This window comes from Somniosus microcephalus, chromosome 2, assembly GCF_052327205.1.
Source record: "Somniosus microcephalus isolate GS21.2 chromosome 2, FLI_Smic_1.0, whole genome shotgun sequence".
NCBI classification, from domain to species: domain Eukaryota; kingdom Metazoa; phylum Chordata; class Chondrichthyes; order Squaliformes; family Somniosidae; genus Somniosus; species Somniosus microcephalus.
Window position 1 is genome coordinate 3,705,602 of NC_140988.1, and position 21,157 is coordinate 3,726,758.

Below are 21,157 nucleotides of genomic sequence, written 5' to 3' on the forward strand. Positions count from 1 at the left end.
GAATAGCGGTGTCGCACAGTATTTGCACTATAACTGCAGCGTTTCTGTGAAGCGAAGCTAATCTACACTGATTCTACAGATATACATGAATGCACCTTAAAGCGAAGTTACTGTTCCATCGACAAACATTTGCTCACAGCAACTATTCCACAAACTGCAGTGAGATGCCGAGCCAGTGAAATCTGTTTTTGGTAACCTTGGTTGAGAGGGGAGTATTGCCCATGGCACTGGGAGAATTCCTTATTCTTTTAATAATTTGCCGATTCAACTAGTTGCCAACTAGTAATAGGGTACGGCAGCAGAGTGGTTATGTCACTGGACTAGTAATCCAGAGGCCTGGATTAATGATCCTGAGACATAAGTTCAAATCCCACCGCGGCAGCTGTGGAATTTAAATTGAGTTAATTAAATAAATCTGGAATAAAAAGCTAGTATCAGTAATGGTGACCATGTATCTATCGGATTGTCGTAAAAACCCATCTGGTTCACTAATGTCCTTTAGGGAAGGAAATCTGCCGTCCTTGCCCAGAACAATGTGGTTGACTCCTAACTGCCCACTGAACTGGCGGCTCACCACCACCTTCTCCAGGGCCGTTAGGGATGGGCAGTAAATACTGGCTCTACCAGCGATGCCCACATCCCAAGAATGGTCACCATTACTGATACTAGCTGTTTATTCCAGATTTATTGAATTGAATTTAAATTCCCCAGCTGCTGTGGTGGGATTTGAACTCGGCATCATTAGTCCAGGCCTCTGGATTACTAGCCCAGTAACACAAACACTATGCTACTGTACTCCGAGCTCCTGCTGAACAGGAAATCTCTTCTGCATTGCATGAGGGGGAAGGAGCAAGAACCTAAACCTTTCTGTTGATCTCTTTCAGTTTGCGGTGATATCCACGGCCAGTTCTTCGATCTGATGAAGCTGTTTGAAGTCGGAGGATCTCCAGCCTCCACTCGCTACCTCTTCCTTGGCGACTATGTGGACAGAGGTTACTTCAGCATTGAAGTGAGTACCAGGGGGCTTACTTACAATCGGTTGTATTTGGGTGGGCGTGGAGGAGAAGAAACCGATACTTGCCCGTCTCCGCCTTCGCCTCAGCTCATCTGGTCTAGACAGAGTAGATGGAGAGAAACTGTTCCCATTGGCAGAGGGGTCGAGAACCAGAGGACACAGATTTAAGGTGATTGGCAGAAGAACCAAAGGCGACATGAGGAAAAATTATTTTATGCAGCGAGTGGTTAGGATCTGGAATGCACTGCCTGAGAGGGTGGTGGAGGCAGATTCAATCACAGCTTTCAAATGGGAATTGGATAAGTACCTGAAGGAAAAGAATTTGCTGGGCTACGGGGAAAGGGCGGGGGAGTGGGACTAGCTGAGCTGCTCTTGCAGAGAGCCAGCACGGGCTCGACGGGCCGAATGGCCACCTTCCACGCTGTAACCATTCTATAATTCTATCTTATGATTCTATCTGCTGAAACCCTCATCTATGCCTTTGTTACCTCCAGACGCGACCATTCCAACACACTCTCCTGGCCTCCCATCTTGCACCCTCTGCTGCCCCGTGTCCTAACTCACACCCAGTCCCGTTCACCCATCACCCCCTGTGCTCACTGCCCCGTGTCCTAACTCGCACTAAGCCCCGTTCACCCATCACCCCTTGTGCTCACTGCCCCGTGTCCTAACTCACACCAAGTCCCGTTCACTCATCACCCCCTGTTCTCACTGCCCTGTGTCCTAACTCACACCCAGTCCCGTTCACCCATCACCCCCTGTGCTCACTGCCCCGTGTCCTAACTCACACCCAGTCCCGTTCACCCATCACCCCCTGTTCTCACTGCCCTGTGTCCTAACTCACACCCAGTCCCGTTCACCCATCACCCCCCATGCTCACTGCCCCGTGTCCTGACTCACACCCAGTCCCGTTCACCCATCACCCCCTGTGCTCACTGCCCCGTGTCCTAAGTTGCTGACTTACATTGGCTCCCGGTCTGACAACACCTCATTTTCAAATCCCTCCATGGCCTCGCCCCTCCCTATCTCTGTAACCTCCTCCAGCCCTACAAACCCCCCCTCGGGATCTTTGCGCCCCTCCCATTCTGACCTCCTGAGCATCCCCGATTTCCTTCACTCCACCATTGGCGGCCGTGCCTTCCGCTGCCTGGGCCCCGAGCTCTGGAGTTCCCTCCCTAAACCTCTCCGCCTCTCTTTCCTCCTTTTAAAACACTCGTTAAAACCTCCCTCTTCCCTGTCCTTATATCTCCTTATGTGGCTCGGTGTCAAATTTTGTTTGATAATCGCTCCTGTGAAGCACCTTGGGACGTTTTACTACGTTAAAGATGCTATATAAATACAAGTTGTTGATAGGATAAGAATAATTTGTATTCTAAAACAGCAATGATGAACAGCAGCACCGAATAATTATTGTCCTTTTAAATAATATCATAATATACAGTCTCTTTTAACCGGCACCTAAATAACCGGAAATCTCTCTTAACTGGCAAAATTCAGGAGTAGGTTCAGGTAAGTTTTACTTCATATTAGTAGCCGTTCTTGGATCTGTGGCCGTGTAACTGGGGTTCGTGCACTTGTTGCTAAGCAACAGGGACGCTTGGTCTGCGGCCGGAGTTCCTGCACATGTTGCTAAGCAACAGGGAAGCCTGGATTTGTTGCTGTGTACGGAGCTCTCGTACCTTTTAAACTATACCTCTCTGTAATCCGGACTTTTTGATAAACCGGCACCACGCCGGTCCCGTTGGTGCCGGATAATAGAGTTTCCTGTAATTGAATTTTACATTCAATTTGAGAGAGAGAAGAGTGGGTCCAAGACTAATACTTTAAACTTAAATAAGGGCAATTATGAGGGCATGCAAGCAGAGCTAGCTAAAGTGAACTGGCAAATTAGGTTAAGGGAGAGGTCAATAGAGTTGCAGTGGCAGACATTTAAGGGGATATTTCAAAATACACAGAATATATACATTCCAACGAGAAAGAAAAATTCCAAGGGGAGGACCCGCCATCCGTGGTTAACTAAAAAAGTTAAAGATAGTATCAAACTTAAAGAAAAAGCATATAATTGTGCAAAGATGGGTGGCAGGTCAGAAGATTGGACAGAATATAAAAAACAGCAAAGAATGACTAAAAGATTAATAAGGAGAGAAAAATTAGAGTACGAGAGAAAGCTAGCTAGAAATATAAAAACAGATAGTAAGAGTTTCTATAGATATTTAAAAAAGAAGAGAGTTAACAAAGTGAGCATTGGTCCTATAGAAAGTGAGTCTGGGGAATTAATAATGGAAAATAAGGAGATGGCAGTTGAATTGAACAGGTATTTTGCATCGGTCTTCACTATAGAGGATTCAAGTAACATCCCAGAAATAGCTGTAAATCAGGAAATGGAAGGGAGGGAGGAATTCAAGAAAATTACAATCACCATGGAAGTGGTACTAAGTAAATTGTTAGAGCTGCGGGCTGACAAGTCCCCGGGTCCTGATGGACTTAATCCTAGGGTCTTCAAAGAAGTGGCTAGTGAGATAGTTGATGCGTTGGTTTTAATTTTCCAAAATTCCCTAGATTCGGGGAAGGTTCCATTAGATTGGAAAATAGTGAATGTAACTCCTTTATTCAAAAAGGGAGGGAGACAGAAAGCAGGAAACCACAGGCCAGTTAGCTTAACGTCTGTCATAGGGAAGATGTTAGAAGCTATTATTAAAGACGTTATAGCAGGGCACTTCGAAAAGTTCAAGGTAACCAGGCAGAGTCAACATGGTTTTGTGAAAGGGAAATAATGTTTAACCAATTTATTGGAGTTCTTTGAGGAAGTAACATGTGCTGTGGATAAAGGGGAACCGGTGAATGTACTGTACTTAGATTTCCAGAAGGTACTCAGGTGCCACATCAAAAGTTATTGCGGAAAATAAAAGCTCATGGTGTAGGGGGTAACATATTGGCATGGATAGAAGATTGGCTAGCTAACAGAAAACAGAGAGTCGGCATATATGGGTCATTTTCTGATTGGCAAGATGTAACCAGTGGTGTGCCACAGGGATCAGTGCTGGGGCCTCAACTTTTTACAATTTATATAAATGACTTGGATGAAGGGACCGAAGGTATGGTTGCTAAATTTGCTGATGACACAAAGATAGGTAGGAAAGTAAATTGTGAAGAGGACATAAGGAGGCTACAAAGGGATATAGATAGGTTAAGTGAGTGGGAAAAGATCTGGCAAATGGAGTATAATGTGGGAAAATGTGAAATTGTCCATTTTGGCAGGAAGAATAAAAAAGAAGCATATTATCTAAATGGTGAGAGATTGCAGAGCTCTGAGATGCAGAGGGATCTGGGTGTCCTAGTGCATGAATCACAAAAGGTTAGTATGCAGGTACAGCAAGTAATTAGGAAAGCTAATAGAATGTTATTGTTAATTGCGAGGGGAATTGAATACAAAATTGGGAGGTTATGCTTCAGTTATACAGGGCATTGGTGAGACCACACCTGGAGTACTGTGTACAGTATTGGTCTCCTTATTTAAGGAAGGATGTAAATGCGTTGGAAGCAGTTCAGAGAAGGTTTACTAGACTAATACCTGGAATGGGCGGGTTGTCTTATGAGGAAAGGTTGGACAGGCTGGGCTTGTATCCGCTGGAGTTTAGAAGAGTAAGAGGTGACTTGATTGAAACATATAAGATCCTGAGGGGTCTGGACAGGGTGGATGTGGAGAGGATGTTTCCTCTTGTGGGAGAATCTAGAACTAGGGGTCACTGTTTAAAAATAAGGGGTCGCCCATTTAAGACCGAGATGAGGAGAATTTTTTTCTCAGAGGGTCGTGAGTCTTTGGAACTCTCTTCCTCAGAGGGCGGTGGAAGCAGAGTCTTTGAATATTTTTAAGGCAGAGGTCGATAGATTCTTGGTGAGCAAGGGGGTGAAAGGTTATCGGGGGTAGGCGGGAATGTGGAGTAATCAGATCAACCATGATCTCATTGAATGGCGGAGCAGGCTCGAAGGGCCGCGTGGGCTACGCCTGCTCCTAGTTCGTATGTGCTTTTGGGTCCTGCTTTCTCATCACCCCATCCTTACTGACCTACATTGGCTCCCAGCCCCTTTTCTAACCTCTAACCTCCGACAACCCCCACCCTTCCTTTCACCCCACAATTGGCAGCCATGCTTTCAGCCACCAAGGGTCCCACTCTCTGCCATTTCCCCCAACGCTCCACCTTCCCCCTCTCCCTTTAAGATATTCCTTTTAAATGCCACCACTTTGTCTAAGCTGTCGGTCCTCCCTGCTGAAGTCTCCCCTTTTCGCTCTGTCTGTTTTCCTCGTAACTCTGTGAAACACCCAAGGACATTTTTCTACGCTAGAAGTGCTGTTTAGATTGTGGTAGTTCCTGTTGGTTGTACTCAGGTAGTGGATATTAATTGGGGACTCTCTTGCGTTCATGTATCTGGGAGCAGGCTCGGGAAGTGGGAGAAGCTTATCGTGGTGCATGGTATGTAATGTGTGTCTCTAAATAAAGGCTTATAGAATCATAGAATGGTTACAGCATGGAAGACGGCCCCTCGAGCCTGCTCCGCCATTCAGTAAGATCACGGCTGATCTTCGACCTCAACTCCACTTTCCCGCCCAATCCCCATATCCCTTGATGCCCCTAGAGCCCAAAAATCTATCGATCTCAGCCTTGAATATACTCAATGAGCGGAGTACTCTGGGCAATCTGCACTTGCTTCCCAGTGATACTATTGACGGTCTCCGTAGGAATGAAATCAACAGAGCTGCCAAACTTCAACATCAATCCAGAGCCCGATTGTTTCAACTCGCTTCAGAGGAGCAGATTTAAACGCGCAGGCTCTACATTGACGCTGAGGTTTGGCGGCTCCGTTGAGATCAGCTGTGCAAAGATTGGTGACCAAAGTCAGTGCCGGTGAGCATGTCCTGCCCGCAGTGCCCACCTCTACCGCTGGGGAATCTTCATTAGGGCACACCTGTGTTTAGGTCCATGCGATGCCCGACAGCTGCGGGCATGGAGCTATGGCTGTTGTCAGCTGTTGTATAGCGCCTTTCACGACCTCAGGACATCCCAAAGCACTTTACAGCCAATGAAGTGCTTTTTGAAGAGTAGTCACTGTTGTAATGTGGGAAACGTGACAGCCAATTTGTGCACAGCAAGCTCCCACAAACAGCAATGTGATAATGACCAGATCATCTGTTATTGTTGATGCACTATCAATTGCTACAAAAGACTGGAAATTGAGAAAGTAATAAACAGGCCTTTATTACCAAAGAACAGAGCATGCCTCTTGTGGTTGCCTGGTATCCAAAAGGGCCGGGGGCTGCCAAGCAGCGACCTTTATACCCAGCCATGAGGGTCGAGCCAGGGGCGGAGTCAGCTGAGGCATGCACAGACAAGTACAACAATATGCAAGAGTGAACAACAGTACTAACAGTGAACAACAGTACTAACAACAGTGGTGAACAACAATACTAACAACAGTGGTTTACCACATTCACCCCTTGTTTAGAATTGAGCCTGGCGGGGTGAAGTGCACTAAAAATTCGTGTACTGAAGTCTATCAGGAGGCCTTGTAAGCCGTCCTGAGCGTCGCAGCAGCGGCGGTGATGGTGCAGCATCCAACGTTGAACCCGGTGTCTCGTTCAGAGGAGGTGTAGCAGGTGGCGGACCCTGGGGCTGCTGCATGCCGTCTACAGGGGTCAGAGCATAGGTAATGGGAGGTAGCGATGGTGGTCTCTCGGAGGCACCCGAAGGTGCGAGGTCTCGTGCGGGGACTGTGTCCTGGGGGTAGGCAGGAGTAGCGGTGGGTGGCGAAGAGGGTGTTTCAGGAGCACCCGCAGGTGCGAGGTCTCGAATGGAGACTGTGTCCTCCCGCCCGTCCGGGTACACCACGTAAGCATACTGCGGGTTGGTGTGGAGGAGGCTCACCCTCTCGACCAGGGGGTCCGCCTTATGGGTCCTCACGTGCTTCCGCAGTAGGACGGGACCTGGAGAAGTCAGCCATGTTGGTAGCGAAATCCCCGACGTGGACTTCCTGGGGAAGGAGAACATTCTCTCGTGAGGAGTGGCATTGGTGGGTGTACAGAGCAGCGACCGAATGGAATGGAGCGCCGCAGGGAGGACCTCCTGCCAGCGGGAGGTCGGAAGGCCCTTAGATTTTAAGTTTAAAAGGACTGCCTTCCAGACTGTCGCATTCTCCCTTTCCACCTGGCCGTTACCCCGGGGGTTGTAGCTGGTGGTCCTGCTTGTAGCAATGCCTCTCGCGAGCAGGTACTGCCGAAGTTCGTTGCTCATAAAAGATGAGCCCCTGTCGCTATGGATATAGCTAGGGAAACCGAACAATGCGAAGAGGTCATTCAGACATTTAATGACCGTGGTACTGGTCATGTCCGAGCAAGGGATGGCAAACGGGAAACGGGAGTACTCATCAATTATATTGAGGAAGTACACATTGCGGTCAGAGGAGGGGAGGGGCCCTTTAAAATCGATGCTCAGCCGCTCGAAGGGGCGCGTGGCTTTGATCAGGCTCGCTCTGTCTGGCCTATAAAAATGCGGCTTGCACTCGGCACAGATCTGGCAGTTCCTGGTCATGGTCCTGACCTCCTCGATGGAGTAGGGCAGGTTACGGGATTTGATAAAATGGAAGAACCTGGTGACCCCCGGGTGGCAGAGGTCATTGTGGAGGGTCTGTAATCTATCAACCTGTGCGTTGGCGCACGTACCACGTGATAGGGCATCTGGGGGCTCATTGAGTTTCCCGGGCCGGTACAAGATATCGTAATTGTAGGTGGAGAGTTCGATTCTCCACCTCAATATCTTGTCATTCTTGATTTTGCCCCGCTGCTTATTATGAAACATAAAAGCTACTGAACGCTGGTCAGTGAGCAGGGTAAATCGTTTTCCGGCCAGGTAATGCCGCCAATGTCGCACGGCTTCCACAATGGCCTGGGCCTCCTTTTCGACAGAGGAGTGTCGAATCTCGGGGCCCTGGAGGGTCCTTGAGAAAAAGGCCACGGGTCTCCCCGCCTGGTTAAGGGTTGCAGCTAGGGCAAAGTCGGATGCGTCGCTCTCCACTTGAAAAGGGAGGGACTCATCCACAGCGTGCATTGTGGCCTTCGCAATATCGCTTTTTATGAGAGTGAAGGCTGCACAGGCCTCTGCTGTCAGGGGGAAGGAGGCGGACTTGATGAGGGGTCGGGCTTTATCCGCATAGTTGGGCACCCACTGAGCATAGTAAGAGAAAAACCCCAGGCATCTCTTCAGTGCTTTCTGGCAGTGGGGGAGGGGGAGCTCCATAAGAGGGCGCATTCTATTGGGGTCTGGGCCGATGACTCCGTTCTCCACTACGCAGCCAAGAATAGCAAGGCGCTTAGTACGAAACATACATTTGTCTTTGTTGTATGTGAGATTCAGCCGCTGGGCCGTCCGGAGGAATTTCCCTAGATTAACGTCGTGGTCCTGCTGGTCGTGGCCGCAGATGGTGACGTTGTCTAGATATGGGAAAGTGGCCTGGAGCGCGTTCTGGTCAACCATCCGGTCCATCTCCCGTTGGAAGACAGAAACTCCGTTGGTGACGCCGAAGGGAACTCTGAGAAAGTGATAGAGCCGACCGTCAGCTTCAAAAGCTGTGTACTGGCGGTCCTCAGCCCTGATGGGGAGCTGGTGATATGGCGACTTCAGATCAATCGTCGAGAACACCTGGTATTGTGCTATCTGATTGACCATGTCAGATATGCGGGGGAGTGGGTATGCATCCAACTGGGTGTAGCGATTGATCGTCTGGCTGTAGTCAATAACTAGGCGCTGTTTTCCGCCAGTCTTCACCACCACCACTTGTGCTCGCCATGGGCTATTGCTGCTCTCGATAATCCCTTCCTTCAGGAGTCTCGCTACCTCGGATTTAATGAAACCCCTATCCCCGGCACTGTAACGCCTACTTTTGGTAGCGATGGTCTTACAGTCGCGGGTGAGGTTCGCGAACAAGGAGGGGGGGGAGACTTTAAGGGTGGAGAGGCTGCAAATGGCGCGCGGCGGGTGATTTAAAAACTGCTGGCTGCAGACCGTGAGAGGGGGGAGGGGTCCACCGTACGCTAAAGTGACACTCTTAAGGTGGCACTGAAAATCCAACCCCAGTAGGACGGCAGCGCAGAGATCGGGCAGGACCAGAAGTTTAAAATTTTTGTATTCAGTACCCCGCACTGAGAGAGTCACCATACAGTAGCCACCGACTTCCGCTGACTGGGCTTTGGAAGCCATAGAGATGCGATGACGCGTTGGCAGGACCGGGAGAGAGTAACTGCGCACCGCGTCGGGGTGTATAAAACTCTCCGTGCTCCCGCTGTCAAAAAGGCAGGTAGTGGCGCGGCCGTTTACCGTAATGTCCATCATGGACCTGGACAGTTGATGCGGGAGAGATTGATCCAGCGTCACGGAAGCCAGCGTATGTTCAAGCGCGTCGATGCGGTCGTCCGATGAGGCGGTGGTGGAGTCCGGGTCCCCCATAACCGAAGTCGGAGGCGTCCAAGATGGCGGACAAAATGGCGGCGCCCACGGTCCCGATCCCCACGCGGCTGGGGGAGCCCAAGATGGCGGGCAAGATGGCTGCGCCCACGGTTCGCACGCGGCGCTGCTGGCGTTAGCGGTCTTCCCTTTGCAGGCGCTAACGTAGTGACCTTTCTTCCCGCAGCCGGAGCAGGTAGCATTCTTCGCGGGGCAGCGTGCTCTAGGGTGTTTAGCTTGGCCACAAAAATAGCATTTTTGTGCCTTGGACATCGCTGCAGCAGTCGGAGGTGGCGGTCCCATGGCCCAAGATTGCGGCGTCCACGGCGCGGGGCGATTAGGGGAGAAAGCGTCCATATTTCTGTGGGCCGTGTCGAGCGAGAGCGCGAGGGACACTGCCTTTGTCAGGTCTATTTCACCCTTCTCCAGCAGCCTCTGCCGGGAGTAGTCGGACCTTAGACCCGCAACGAAAGCGTCTCGTATCAGTCCCTCCGCATGTGCCGCGGCCGATACTTCCTTGCAGCCGCGTCCGAGTACCCGCAGTGCCCGTAGGAAGGCCTTCACCGATTCCCCGGGCTGCTGTCTGCGAGATCTTAAAAGGTGCCTGGCATAGACCGTGTTAACCGGGCGTGCATACTGCCCTTTCAGTAGGTCGATAGCCGCCGCGTAGGTCGTCGCATCTTGGATTAAAGTATAGACTTGGTGGCTCACCTTCGAGGCCAGGATTTTCAGTTTATTTTCATCGAGTCACGGTCGAGGCTTCCAGATACGCCTCAAAGCAACGCAGCCATTGTGCGAATTTAGTCGACGAACCCGCTTCTTGGGGGTCTAGGTCCAGGCATGTTGGTCTGAGGGCTCGCAGCAGCGCCTGCTGCTCAGCGTTTTGCGCCATCGGTTGATCAGCATCCGCAGCCAACATTTAACTTTGGTAATAAAATTGATGCACTATCAATTGCTACAAAAGACTGGAAATTGAGAAAGTAATAAACAGGCCTTTATTACCAAAGAACAGAGCATGCCTCTTGTGGTTGCCTGGTATCCAAAAGGGCCGGGGGCTGCCGAGCAGCGACCTTTATACCCAGCCATGAGGGTGGAGCCAGGGGCGGAGTCAGCTGAGGCATGCACAGACAAGTACAACAATATGCAAGAGTGAACAACAGTACTAACAGTGAACAACAGTACTAACAACAGTGGTGAACAACAATACTAACAACAGTGGTTTACCACAATTGTGATGTTGATTGAGGGATAAATATTGGCCCCAGGACACTGGGGAGAACTCCCCTGCTCTTTGAATAGTACCATAGAATCTTTTACGTCCACCTGAAATGGCAGACGGGGCCTCGGTTTAACGTCTCATCCAAAAGACGGCACCTCCGATAGTGCAGCGCTCGCTCTGTACTGCCCCCCCGACAGTGTGGCGCTCCCTCAGTACTGCCCCTCCGACAGTGCGGCGCTCCCTCAGTACTGCCCCTCCGACAGTGCGGCGCTCCCTCAGTACTGCCCCTCCGACAGTGCGGCGCTCCCTCAGTACTGCCCCTCCGACAGTGCGGCGCTCCCTCAGTACTGCCCCTCCGACAGTGCAGCGCTCCCTCAGTACTGCCCCTCCGACAGTGCGGCGCTCCCTCAGTACTGCCCCTCCGACAGTGCGGCGCTCCCTCAGTACTGCTCCTCCCTCAGTACTGCCCCTCCGACAGTGCGGCGCTCCCTCAGTACTGCCCCTCCAACAGTGCGGCGCTCCCTCAGTACTGCCCCTCTGACAGTGCGGTGCTCCCTCAGTACTGCACTGGGAGTGTCAGCCTGGATTTTTTGTGCTCCAGTCTCTGGAGTGGGACTTGAACCCACAACCTTCTGACTCGTGTGACCCACTGAACCAGGGGTGGCACCATGTTGTGGTGCCAAATAATTGTACTCTGAAACAACAACAGCAAAAGAAACTGGAGCCCTAATTCTTGCTGGTCTTCCATTATATGAATACAAAATTTCTGATTGATAATTGAGGATCCACTGTCTGAGCTAAAGTTTCGTTTCCTTCCTTTCCACCCTTTTTCAGGCATTCCAAGACTGTCAATTGTCAGAAAATGGGGTGCTGGGTCATTGTGCTGGATGCCCATCCCAAAATACTCAACCATATTCCTCAGGCCCACTGGGGCTAGCTGCTATTGCCTGCTAAGCCCTCGTCCCACCGTGTTCAGAGTTTAGTGCCGAGCCCCGTTTCCTTCCACTCCTGCCCGTGGCTGCCAATCAAAATGAAGAACCTCAGTCAAAGAGGTGCCAAGCTCATTTACTGTTTCATTTGCCAATCTTTGTCTCCAGTGCACCTGGGCCAGCTCCCTTTTCAACTCTTTCAGTTGAGTTTCTTCACCGTTGATTGTTCCTTGTCACTTATCCATAACTGTTATAAACCTAATGATATTGTGATCACTGTTTCCCAGATGCTCCCCCACTGAAACATGCTCCACTCGCCCCACTTCATTCCCAGAACTAGATCCAGCATTGCTTCATTCCTCGTTGGGCTGGAATCATACTAATCAAGAAAGTTCTCTTCTACGTATATCAGGAATTCCTCCTCCTTTTTTCCCTTTTCACTGTTTTTTCCCCTAGTTAATATTAGGATAATTGAAGTCCCCCTTTATCACTGCTCCATTGTTAATAGAGTCGTAACGGCACAGAAAGAGGCCATTCGGCCCATCGAGTCCATCTGTAGAGCAATCCAGTCAGTCCCATTCCCCCGCTCTATCCCCGTAGCCCTGCAAGTTTATTTCCCTCAAGTACCTATCTAGTCTCCCCTTGAAAACATTGAATGTCTCCACTTCCGTCGGCAGTGAATTCCAGGTCCTCGCCACTCGCTGCGTAAAGAAGTTTTTCCTCACATCCCTCCTGTAAATCTTGCCCAAAACCTTAAATCTGTGTCCCCTAGTCCTTCTACCATCAACTAGTGGGAACAGCCTTTCCCTGTCTAGCCTATCCAAACCCGTCATAATCTTGTACACCTCGATCAAATCACCCCTCAACCTCCTTTGCTCTAATGAAAACAAATCCAGCTTCTCCAACCTGTCCTTGTAGCTAAGATCCCCCATCCCCGGAACCATTCTGGTAAATCTCCTCTGCACCCTCTCAAGGGCCTTCACATCTTTCCTAAAGTGTGGTGACCAGAACTGGACGCAATACTCCAGTTGTGGCCTAATCAGTGCTTTATAAAGGCTCAGCATAACTTCTACTTTTGTACTCAATACCTCTATTTATGAAGCCCAAGATCTCCTATGCTTTGTTAACCACTCCCTCAATAGCCCTGAAATTAGGATCGGGTGCTTGCCGCGCGTGCAAGCCCCCGATGTGCACTCACCCTGCGCGCCGACATCTGAAGCCCGGGCCTGCTCGCATTTCCTGTCACTGGCCCGGTTCAGATGTCGGCGCGATGTGCTTACCTGATCCAGCGGCGTAGTTAGTGCGATGTGCCGGCTGGGATCAGGTGAGCACTCTGCAGCCAATCAGGGGAGGGGAAACTCATTCATGAGTTTGACAGTAAGAGCTGTCAAACTCATGAAAACTCCTGGCCCCAAAACACTACTTAAACCTGAAAGAAAATTTAAAAAAACATTGCACTACTTAAATTAACAATAAAGAACTCTGAAAAACTATTTTAAACAATTTTAAAATTTGAAAAAAAATTTAATGTAAAAAATCAGGGCTAAAACTAAACTTACCTTACTGTAAATTCTTTAAAAATAACAAACCTGTGGGGGAAAAAATTTCTCAATTGTACTAAAAGCCCACTTAACTGAAAAACTAAGTACTTACGTGTAGTTTTTCAATGCATAAAGACCGGAGGCCTTTACACACGCGCAACTCTGGGGGGGGGGGGGGGGGAAGGAATTTCACTGCGCACGCGCTGCCTGTGCAGTCGCGCGCGCTCTGCCTCTTAACCCCTTGGGTCAGAGGAGAGGAAATGCCCGTTTTCAGCGCATGCGCTGTGCATGCTGAAAACCGGCAATTCCTCCGGGCACACGCGTGAGTACCCCGTCCGTACTCACGCGTTGTGACAGAAATTACTGGGCCAATATGTCCTGCCACCTTCAGGGACCTATGCACATTAACTCCCAGGTCCCTCTGTCCCTGCACACTCTTTAAAACTGTGCCATTAAGTGTATATTGCCTCTCTCTGATCCTTCTGCCAAAATGCATCACCTCACATCTCTCTGTATTAAATTTCATCTGCCACTTGTGTACCCATTCTGCTAGCCTTTCTATGTCTTGTTGCAGTCGATTGGTCTCATCACTGTTTGCCACACCCCCAAGTTTGGTGTCATCGGCAAATTTAGAAATTCTACTCTGTATTTCAATATCCAGGTCATTATATATCAAAAAAGCAGTGGCCCCAGCACTGACTCTTGGGGAACACTACTGTCTGCTGTCCTCCAGTCTGAAAAACAGCCATTTACCACAACTCGCCGCACTGTCTGAGGGGGGAGTACTGAGGGAGTGCTGCACTGTCGGAGGGGCAGAACTGAGGGAGTGCTGCACTGTCGGAGGGGCAGTACTGAGGGAGTGCCGCACTGTCGGAGGGGCAGTACTGAGGGAGTGCCCCACTGTCGGAGGGGCAGTACTGAGGGAGTGCCGCACTGTCGGAGGGGCAGTACTGAGGGAGTGCCGCACTGTCGGAGGGGCAGTACTGAGGGAGCGCTGCACTGTCGGAGGTGCAGTACTGAGGGAGCGCTGCACTGTCGGAGGTGCAGTACTGAGGGAGCGCTGCACTGTCGGAGGGGCAGTACTGAGGGAGCGCCGCACTGTCGGAGGGTCAGTACTGAGGGAGCGCTGCACTGTCGGAGGTGCAGTACTGAGGGAGCGCTGCACTGTCGGAGGGGCAGTACTGAGGGAGCGCCGCACTGTCGGAGGGGTAGTACTGAGGGAGCGCTGTACTGTCGGAGGGGCAGTACTAAGGGAGCGCTGTACTGTCCGAGGGGCAGTACTGAGGGTGCGCCGCACTTTCGGAGGTGCCGTCTTTCAGATGAAACATTAAACCGAGACTCTGTCTGCGCTCTCAGATGGACGTAAAAGATCCCATGGCAGTATTTCGAAGGAGAACAGGGGTGTCCTGGCCAATATTTGTCCCTCAATCAGCATCACAAAAAACTGATTATCTGGTCATTATCACATTGCTGTTTGTGGGACCTTGCGAATTGTCTGCCATGTTTTGTTACAGTACTACACTTCAAAAGTACTTCATTAGCTTTGAAGCGCTTTGGGTTGTCCTGAGTTTGTGTTTTCGGGCAACGGAACACTTTGGGGCGTCCAAATATCACAATCATTAATGTCTAGGCCTTTGCTTGACTGATGCTCACTGCACGCTCCCTAATGTTGTCATTAAACTTTCAAGCATGAACCTTATTGGGATCTCCCAGATTTTATATTTTTTTAAAAAATAAGAATTTTACAAGCATTTTCGTTTACTTGTCCTTCATATATTTAAAAAAAAAAATTGTTGTTTTACGGAGTGGTGTGTAATGACAGCCGGGGCAGGAGGATTGCAACTGTCTTCGAAGAGTTATTAAGCATGACACTGGGGAGCTTAATTAAAATGCACAGTTGAGACTTGAGGCATTCTGTGTTAAGGACCGCCTCTGTCCTGACGCTAATTCACACTAATGGGCTCAGTGAGCACTTCCATCCAGTAATCCCACCGACGGTGCACGTACTGTACGTTCAGGCACCGACTAAACCAACAGCACTGTTCTTTCATTATATAACTTCATTTAGCGAGGGGGGGTGCCCTCTGTTATAATGAGGGGGGGAGGGGGATCCTCTGATATACCGAGGGGAGGGGGGATCCTCTGATTTACCGGGGAGAGGGGGGATCCTCTGATTTACCGAGGGGAGGGGGGATCCTCTGATTTACCGAGGGGAGGGGGGATCCTCTGATTTACCGAGGGGAGGGGGATCCTCTGATTTACCGAGGGGAGGGGGGATCCTCTGATTTACCGAGGGGAGGGGGGTGCTCTGATTTACCGAGGGGAGGGGGCTCTGATTTACCGAGGGGAGGGGGATCCTCTGATTTACCGAGGGGAGGGGGGATCCTCTGATTTACCGAGGGGAGGGGGGATCCTCTGATTGACCGAGGAGAGGGGGCTCTGATTTACCGAGGGGAGGGTCCTCTGATTTACCAAGGGGAGGGGGATCCTCTGATTTACCGAGGGGAGGGGGCTCTGATTTACCGAGTGGAGGGGGCTCTGATTTACCGAGGGGAGGGGGGCTCTGATTTACCGAGGGGAGGGGGATCCTCTGATTTACCGAGGGGAGGGGGATCCTCTGATTTACCGAGGGGAGGGGGGATCCTCTGATTTACCGAGGGGAGGGGGGATCCTCTGATTTACCAAGGGGAGGGGGGATCCTCTGATTTACCGAGGGGAGGGGGGATCCTCTGATTTGCCATGGGGAGGGGGGATCCTCTGATTTACCGAGGGGAGGGGAGGATCCTCTGATTTACCGAGGGGGAGGGGGCTCTGATTTACCGAGGGGAGGGTCCTCTGATTTGCCATGGGGAGGGGGGATCCTCTGATTTACCGAGGGGAGGGGGCTCTGATTTACCGAGGGGAGGGGAGGATCCTCTGATTTACCGAGGGGGAGGGGGCTCTGATTTACCGAGGGGAGGGGGGATCCTCTGATTTACCGAGGGGGGGGAGGATCCTCTGATTTACCGAGGGGAGTGGGCTCTGATTTACCGAGGGGAGGGAGGATCCTCTGATTTACCGAGGGGAGGGGGATCCTCTGATTTACCGAGGGGAGGCGGACCCTCTGATTTACCGAGGGAAGGGGTTCCTCTGATTTACCGAGGGGAGGGGGATCCTCTGATTTACCGAGGGGAGGGGGCTCTGATTTACCAAGGGGAGGGGGACCCTCTGATTTACCGAGGGGAGGGGGGATCCTCTGATTTACCGAGGGGAGGAGGGATCCTCTGATTTACCGAGGGGAGGGGGCTCTGATTTACCGAGGGGAGGGGGGGATCCTCGGATTTACCGAGGGGAGGGGGACCCTCTGATTTACCGAGGGGAGGGGTTCCTCTGATTTACCGAGGGGAGGGGACTCTGATTTACCGAGGGGAGGGGAGGATCCTCTGATTTACCGAGGGGAGGGGGGATCCTCTGATTTACCGAGGGGAGGGGTTCCTCTGATTTACCGAGGGGAGGGGACTCTGATTTACCGAGGGGAGGGGGATCCTCTGATTTACCGAGGGAAGGGGTTCCTCTGATTTACCGAGGGGCGGGGGGATCCTCTGATTTACCGAGGGGAGGGGTTCCTCTGATTTACCGAGGGAAGGGGGCCCTGATTTACCGAGGGGAGGGGAGGACCCTCTGATTTATCGAGGGGAGGGGGCTCCGATTTACCGAGGGGAGGGGGCTCAGATTTACCAAGGGGAGGGGGCCCTGATTTACCGAGGGGAGGGGGAGCCTCTGATTTACCGAGGGGAGGAGGAATCCTCTGATTTACCGAGGGGATGGGGCTCTGATTTACTGAGGGGAGGGGGAGCCTCTGATTTACCGAGGGGCGGGGGAATCCTCTGATTTACCGAGGGGAGGGGGCTCCGATTTACCGAGGGGAGGGGGCTCCGATTTACCGAGGGGAGGGGGTTCCGATTTATCGAGCAGAGGGGCGAGTGGAGTCTCGGTGTTTCACCAGGATATTTCCTCTCAAAAGCCAAGTAATTGCAGGCAATTATCACAATTTTTTTTCCCACTTGTGTTTTGCTAACAAACTTGTGTTTATTAATATTGGGGTGACCTGCCGTGTTGGACTTGATGAGCTGAAGACCGTGTGGGAACTAAAATTAATATGCGCATTAGAAATAGAGTTCACTTGAAGCCGTTGGAATAATGAGTGTCTGCTCACTGAAGCATTCTTCATCTGGTCAGGCTCATTAACTCTCTCTCGACTGTGACCCTGCGTCTAGCCAGACTCTCAAGGCACTCTTCAAGATGCTCTTTTCGGGCTAATTAAAATACTGATGGGTAGGGTCAGTGGAAGTCGAAGATATCTTCATGAAATGTGAAATGCTATTAAGGCCCACATTATTTTTCGTGTCGCTTCTGTTTATATATAATTAAAAGATTTGCGTCCAGTGCATGTCTGTTGCTTAGCGCCTTTAAACTTCTAAATGTTGCACCTTGCTGTCCATGCAGCATAAAGTTAGTGGTTGGTTGGCAGAAATGAGGCCAATCACCAAATATCCACCAGAGTGTCTGTTGACACGACTGTGTCAGCCAATGAGGTGGGATAGGACTTGCAGCAGGTCTTAAAGCAAACAGAGTCTATTTACTCAGCACACTACACCAAACAGTCTGCAGTCTATTTCAACATCACACTACCACAAACAGTCTACAGAGTCTGTTTAAAAAGAGTCCCTGTGAACTACAGCAAAAGAAAACTCCTGACTGAGACTACAGCAACTTCTCCCGGTAATAGCAGGATTATTTCTCCAACGAAATGCAGTGAGTGGAAGATTGTTGCATAATATAAGTTATGTACGTGAAACCAGTCCCAGTCACTTACAGCAGGTGTGATTGACGGGGGAACTACCCAATCATCTCCACTCTGGCCGGGAATAGCGGGGTCACGATATGCAGCCGATATCCATTTGATTTAGTTTTGCCAGAGTAAGAGAAAGCAAAATAAGAAGGAATGCGATTGATTCCCACCACTGCAGTAATCGGCTGTGTGAAGGAGTGAAGCGTTTTTGCAATGGCTTCTGTACAATCGAATGAGACTTCTCAGCAAAGAGTGAATGACGAGGTGAAAAGCCAGCTCGAAGACTCGACTCAAAATAGGGGAAATGCACCAGATTGGTAACCGAAATCGTCACATTGAATCACAACTGCATTGAAAAATCCAACAACTTGCATTTAAACAGCAAGTTTAACGTAGTAAAACTTCACAAGGCGCTTCAGTGTTTTCAAACAAAATTTGACACCGAGCCACACAAGGTATTCGGGCAGGTGGTCAAAGAGGTAGTTAGTTACTGTTTGGTTATTGTTGTGTATGTACCTTTAAGAGAAGAACTGATTCTATACTGCAGTACCGGCAGTGACCACCCCTGTATATGAAGCCATAGCAGGCTTCTGTACTTCAGTCTTAAGTTACCCTCTGTTCAGTAAATACCTGTTATTATTGTTCTCCTGCAGTCCATGTATTATTTATACTCGGACACTACATTGGCGACGAACAGGTTCGAACTCACCTGCAGTACTGCATCACCTCACGGGGATCTTTCCCTGAGAAGAAGCTTTTGGAGGTCGAAGTCAGAACAACAGGCGTCGACCGCGGGCAACCGCCCAAGGATTCATCGTAGTTCGGAGAGTTGCAGGAGAGGCCGTGGAGAGCTGGGCTTGGCTCCCCAGTCAAGGTGTTCCAGCAAATCGTGCTGGTAGCAGGTAGTGCGTTGACCCTTCCGGACTGCGGCGGGCTCGAGCTCGATCGAGCGGCTCTGCAAAGGGGCCGTGCAGCGTCGTCGGGAGGAAAAGAGAGAGAGAGAGGGTGGAGCACACAGGGCGCGGTTGGTGCTCAAGAATCGGGCAGCGTAGCGAAAATAAAACAAGGGGAAGGAAAAGTGAGACGCGCCGAAGCCGCGGGTCGCCGCCATTACCCTGCAGAACGCTTGGAGCAGCGTGGCAGCAAGGGGAAGAAGGAAAAGCGCGGGAGGCGCCATTTTATTCCATTGGGGAAGAAGGAAAAGCGCGGGAGGCGCCATTTTAATCCATTGGTGAAGAAGAAAAAGCGCGGGAGTCGCCATTTTAAATCACCCAAGATGCCGAAAAGTGGCAGTATCACTGCTTTCGACAACGAGGTAGAAGACTGGACCACGTATGTGGAAAGAATTGAAGTGTACTGCAAGGCAAATGAGGTGGCCGATGGAAAGAAGGCGTCGGTATTATTCAATTTGATGGGCGCGAGAACGTACGGCCTATTGCGGAATTTAATTACCCCAGCTAAACCAATGGAGAAAAGTTTTGAAGAGATTGTTAATACCTTACAGGAACACCTAAACCCTACACCGCTGCTGATAGCAGAAAGATTCAAGTTCCATAAAAGAAACCAGCACGAAGATGAGAGCAATGCTGACTATCTTACGGAACTACGCAACTTACCGAAGCACTGCCAGTTCGGAGCAGGACTGGCAGACACCTTACGGGATCAGTTTGTCTGCGGGCTCCAGAGTGAAGGAACCCAGAAACGACTACTTTCGGAAAAGGACCTGACGCTAGAACAGGCTTTCAGCGTGGCAGTTTCCTACGAAGCAGCAGCACGGGGAGCTGCGGAAATACAACAGAAACCACAAGAATGCAGCGCTAACGAAATGGCGTATGGAGCAGAAAAGTGCTATCGCTGCGGCAGAACAACCCATGATCAGAAGGACTGCTGGTTTAAGGACAAAGTATGCAGGCAATGTGGGAAAATGGGACACATAGCAAGAGTCTGCAGGTCGGGAAAGAAAACCAACACTACAAGAATTACTAAGGAAAAGTACAAGAAAGTAAAGAAATTGACAGACAGTAGTTCGGAAGATCACGAGAGTGATGACTCCGGGAGCAGGAGACTAAGTTGTCTAAAGTTACACAACGTGATCGCAAAGGAGGATCACCGAACCATTTGGGTCACCCTCATGATAGCAGGGTCCCCAGTAAAGATGGAATTGGACACAGGATCAGCCCTAACTGTCATGAATCGACAAGACTATGAGCGGCTATTCTCACACATACCCTTGAAGGACACGTCCATTGTATTGAAGACATACACGGGGCAAAAAGTCTACCCCAGAGGAAAAATAAGGGTGCCAGTTGAATACAACGGCAAGGAAACACAGAAACTGTATCTATATATACTACCAGATGGAGGACCACCATTATTGGGACGTGAATGGATCCGAAAAATGCAATTGGATTGGCATTCCATTCAGGCGCTAACTGTGACTGATAAAAAGGATGATGACGTCACACCTGGACGACTGTCAAAGATTCTAACTGACGCGAAAGAGGTGTTCCAACAAGGACTTGGGACTCTAAAAGGAGTAACGGCAACGATAAAAATCGAAGATAACGCAAACCCAAAATTTTTTAAGGCCAGACCGGTACCTTACGCGATCCGCCCAGCCGTTGAAGCAGAGCTGGAGAGTCTGGAGCATTCGGGTGTGCTGTCCAAGGTGGACTGGAGCGAGTGGGCCACACCCATCGTTCCTGTAATGAAGAAATCATTGAGCAGCTCGCCTGGGGAACCGAAGAAGGTTCGCATCTGTGGGGACTTCAAGGTAACTGTGAACCCAGTCCTGCACACAGTACAATATCCACTTCCACGGATAGAAGATATTTTCGCCTCACTATCTGGAGGGAAACACTTTACAAAGATTGATCTGGCCCAAGCGTATCTACAAATGGAGGTGGAAGAAGCATCTAGGAAATACCTCACGATAAACACTCACAAAGGCCTTTACCAGTACAATCGACTGGTATTCGGGGTAGCATCAGCCCCGGCTATTTGGTAGAGGGCGATGGAACAAGTCCTGCAAGGGATCCCGGGGACCCAGTGTTATTTGGACGACATTCTGGTTACGGGCGAAAATGACAGTGAACACCTTGCCAACCTGGAGCAGGTGCTCACGAGATTA

At 50.4% G+C, this 21,157-nt stretch overlaps 1 protein-coding gene across 4 annotated transcripts in view; it reads left to right on the forward strand.

The window, feature by feature from the left end:
* LOC147122495 (protein phosphatase 3 catalytic subunit alpha) overlaps positions 1-21,157 on the forward strand; it is a 408,075-nt gene that overhangs the window by 222,697 nt on the left and 164,221 nt on the right. For all 4 annotated transcript variants that reach the window (XM_086005830.1, XM_086005811.1, XM_086005840.1 and 1 more), the window contains exon 3: positions 885-1,009. In XM_086005830.1, coding sequence (XP_085861956.1) covers positions 885-1,009 — 125 coding nt within the window. The remainder of the gene's footprint in view (positions 1-884; positions 1,010-21,157) is intronic.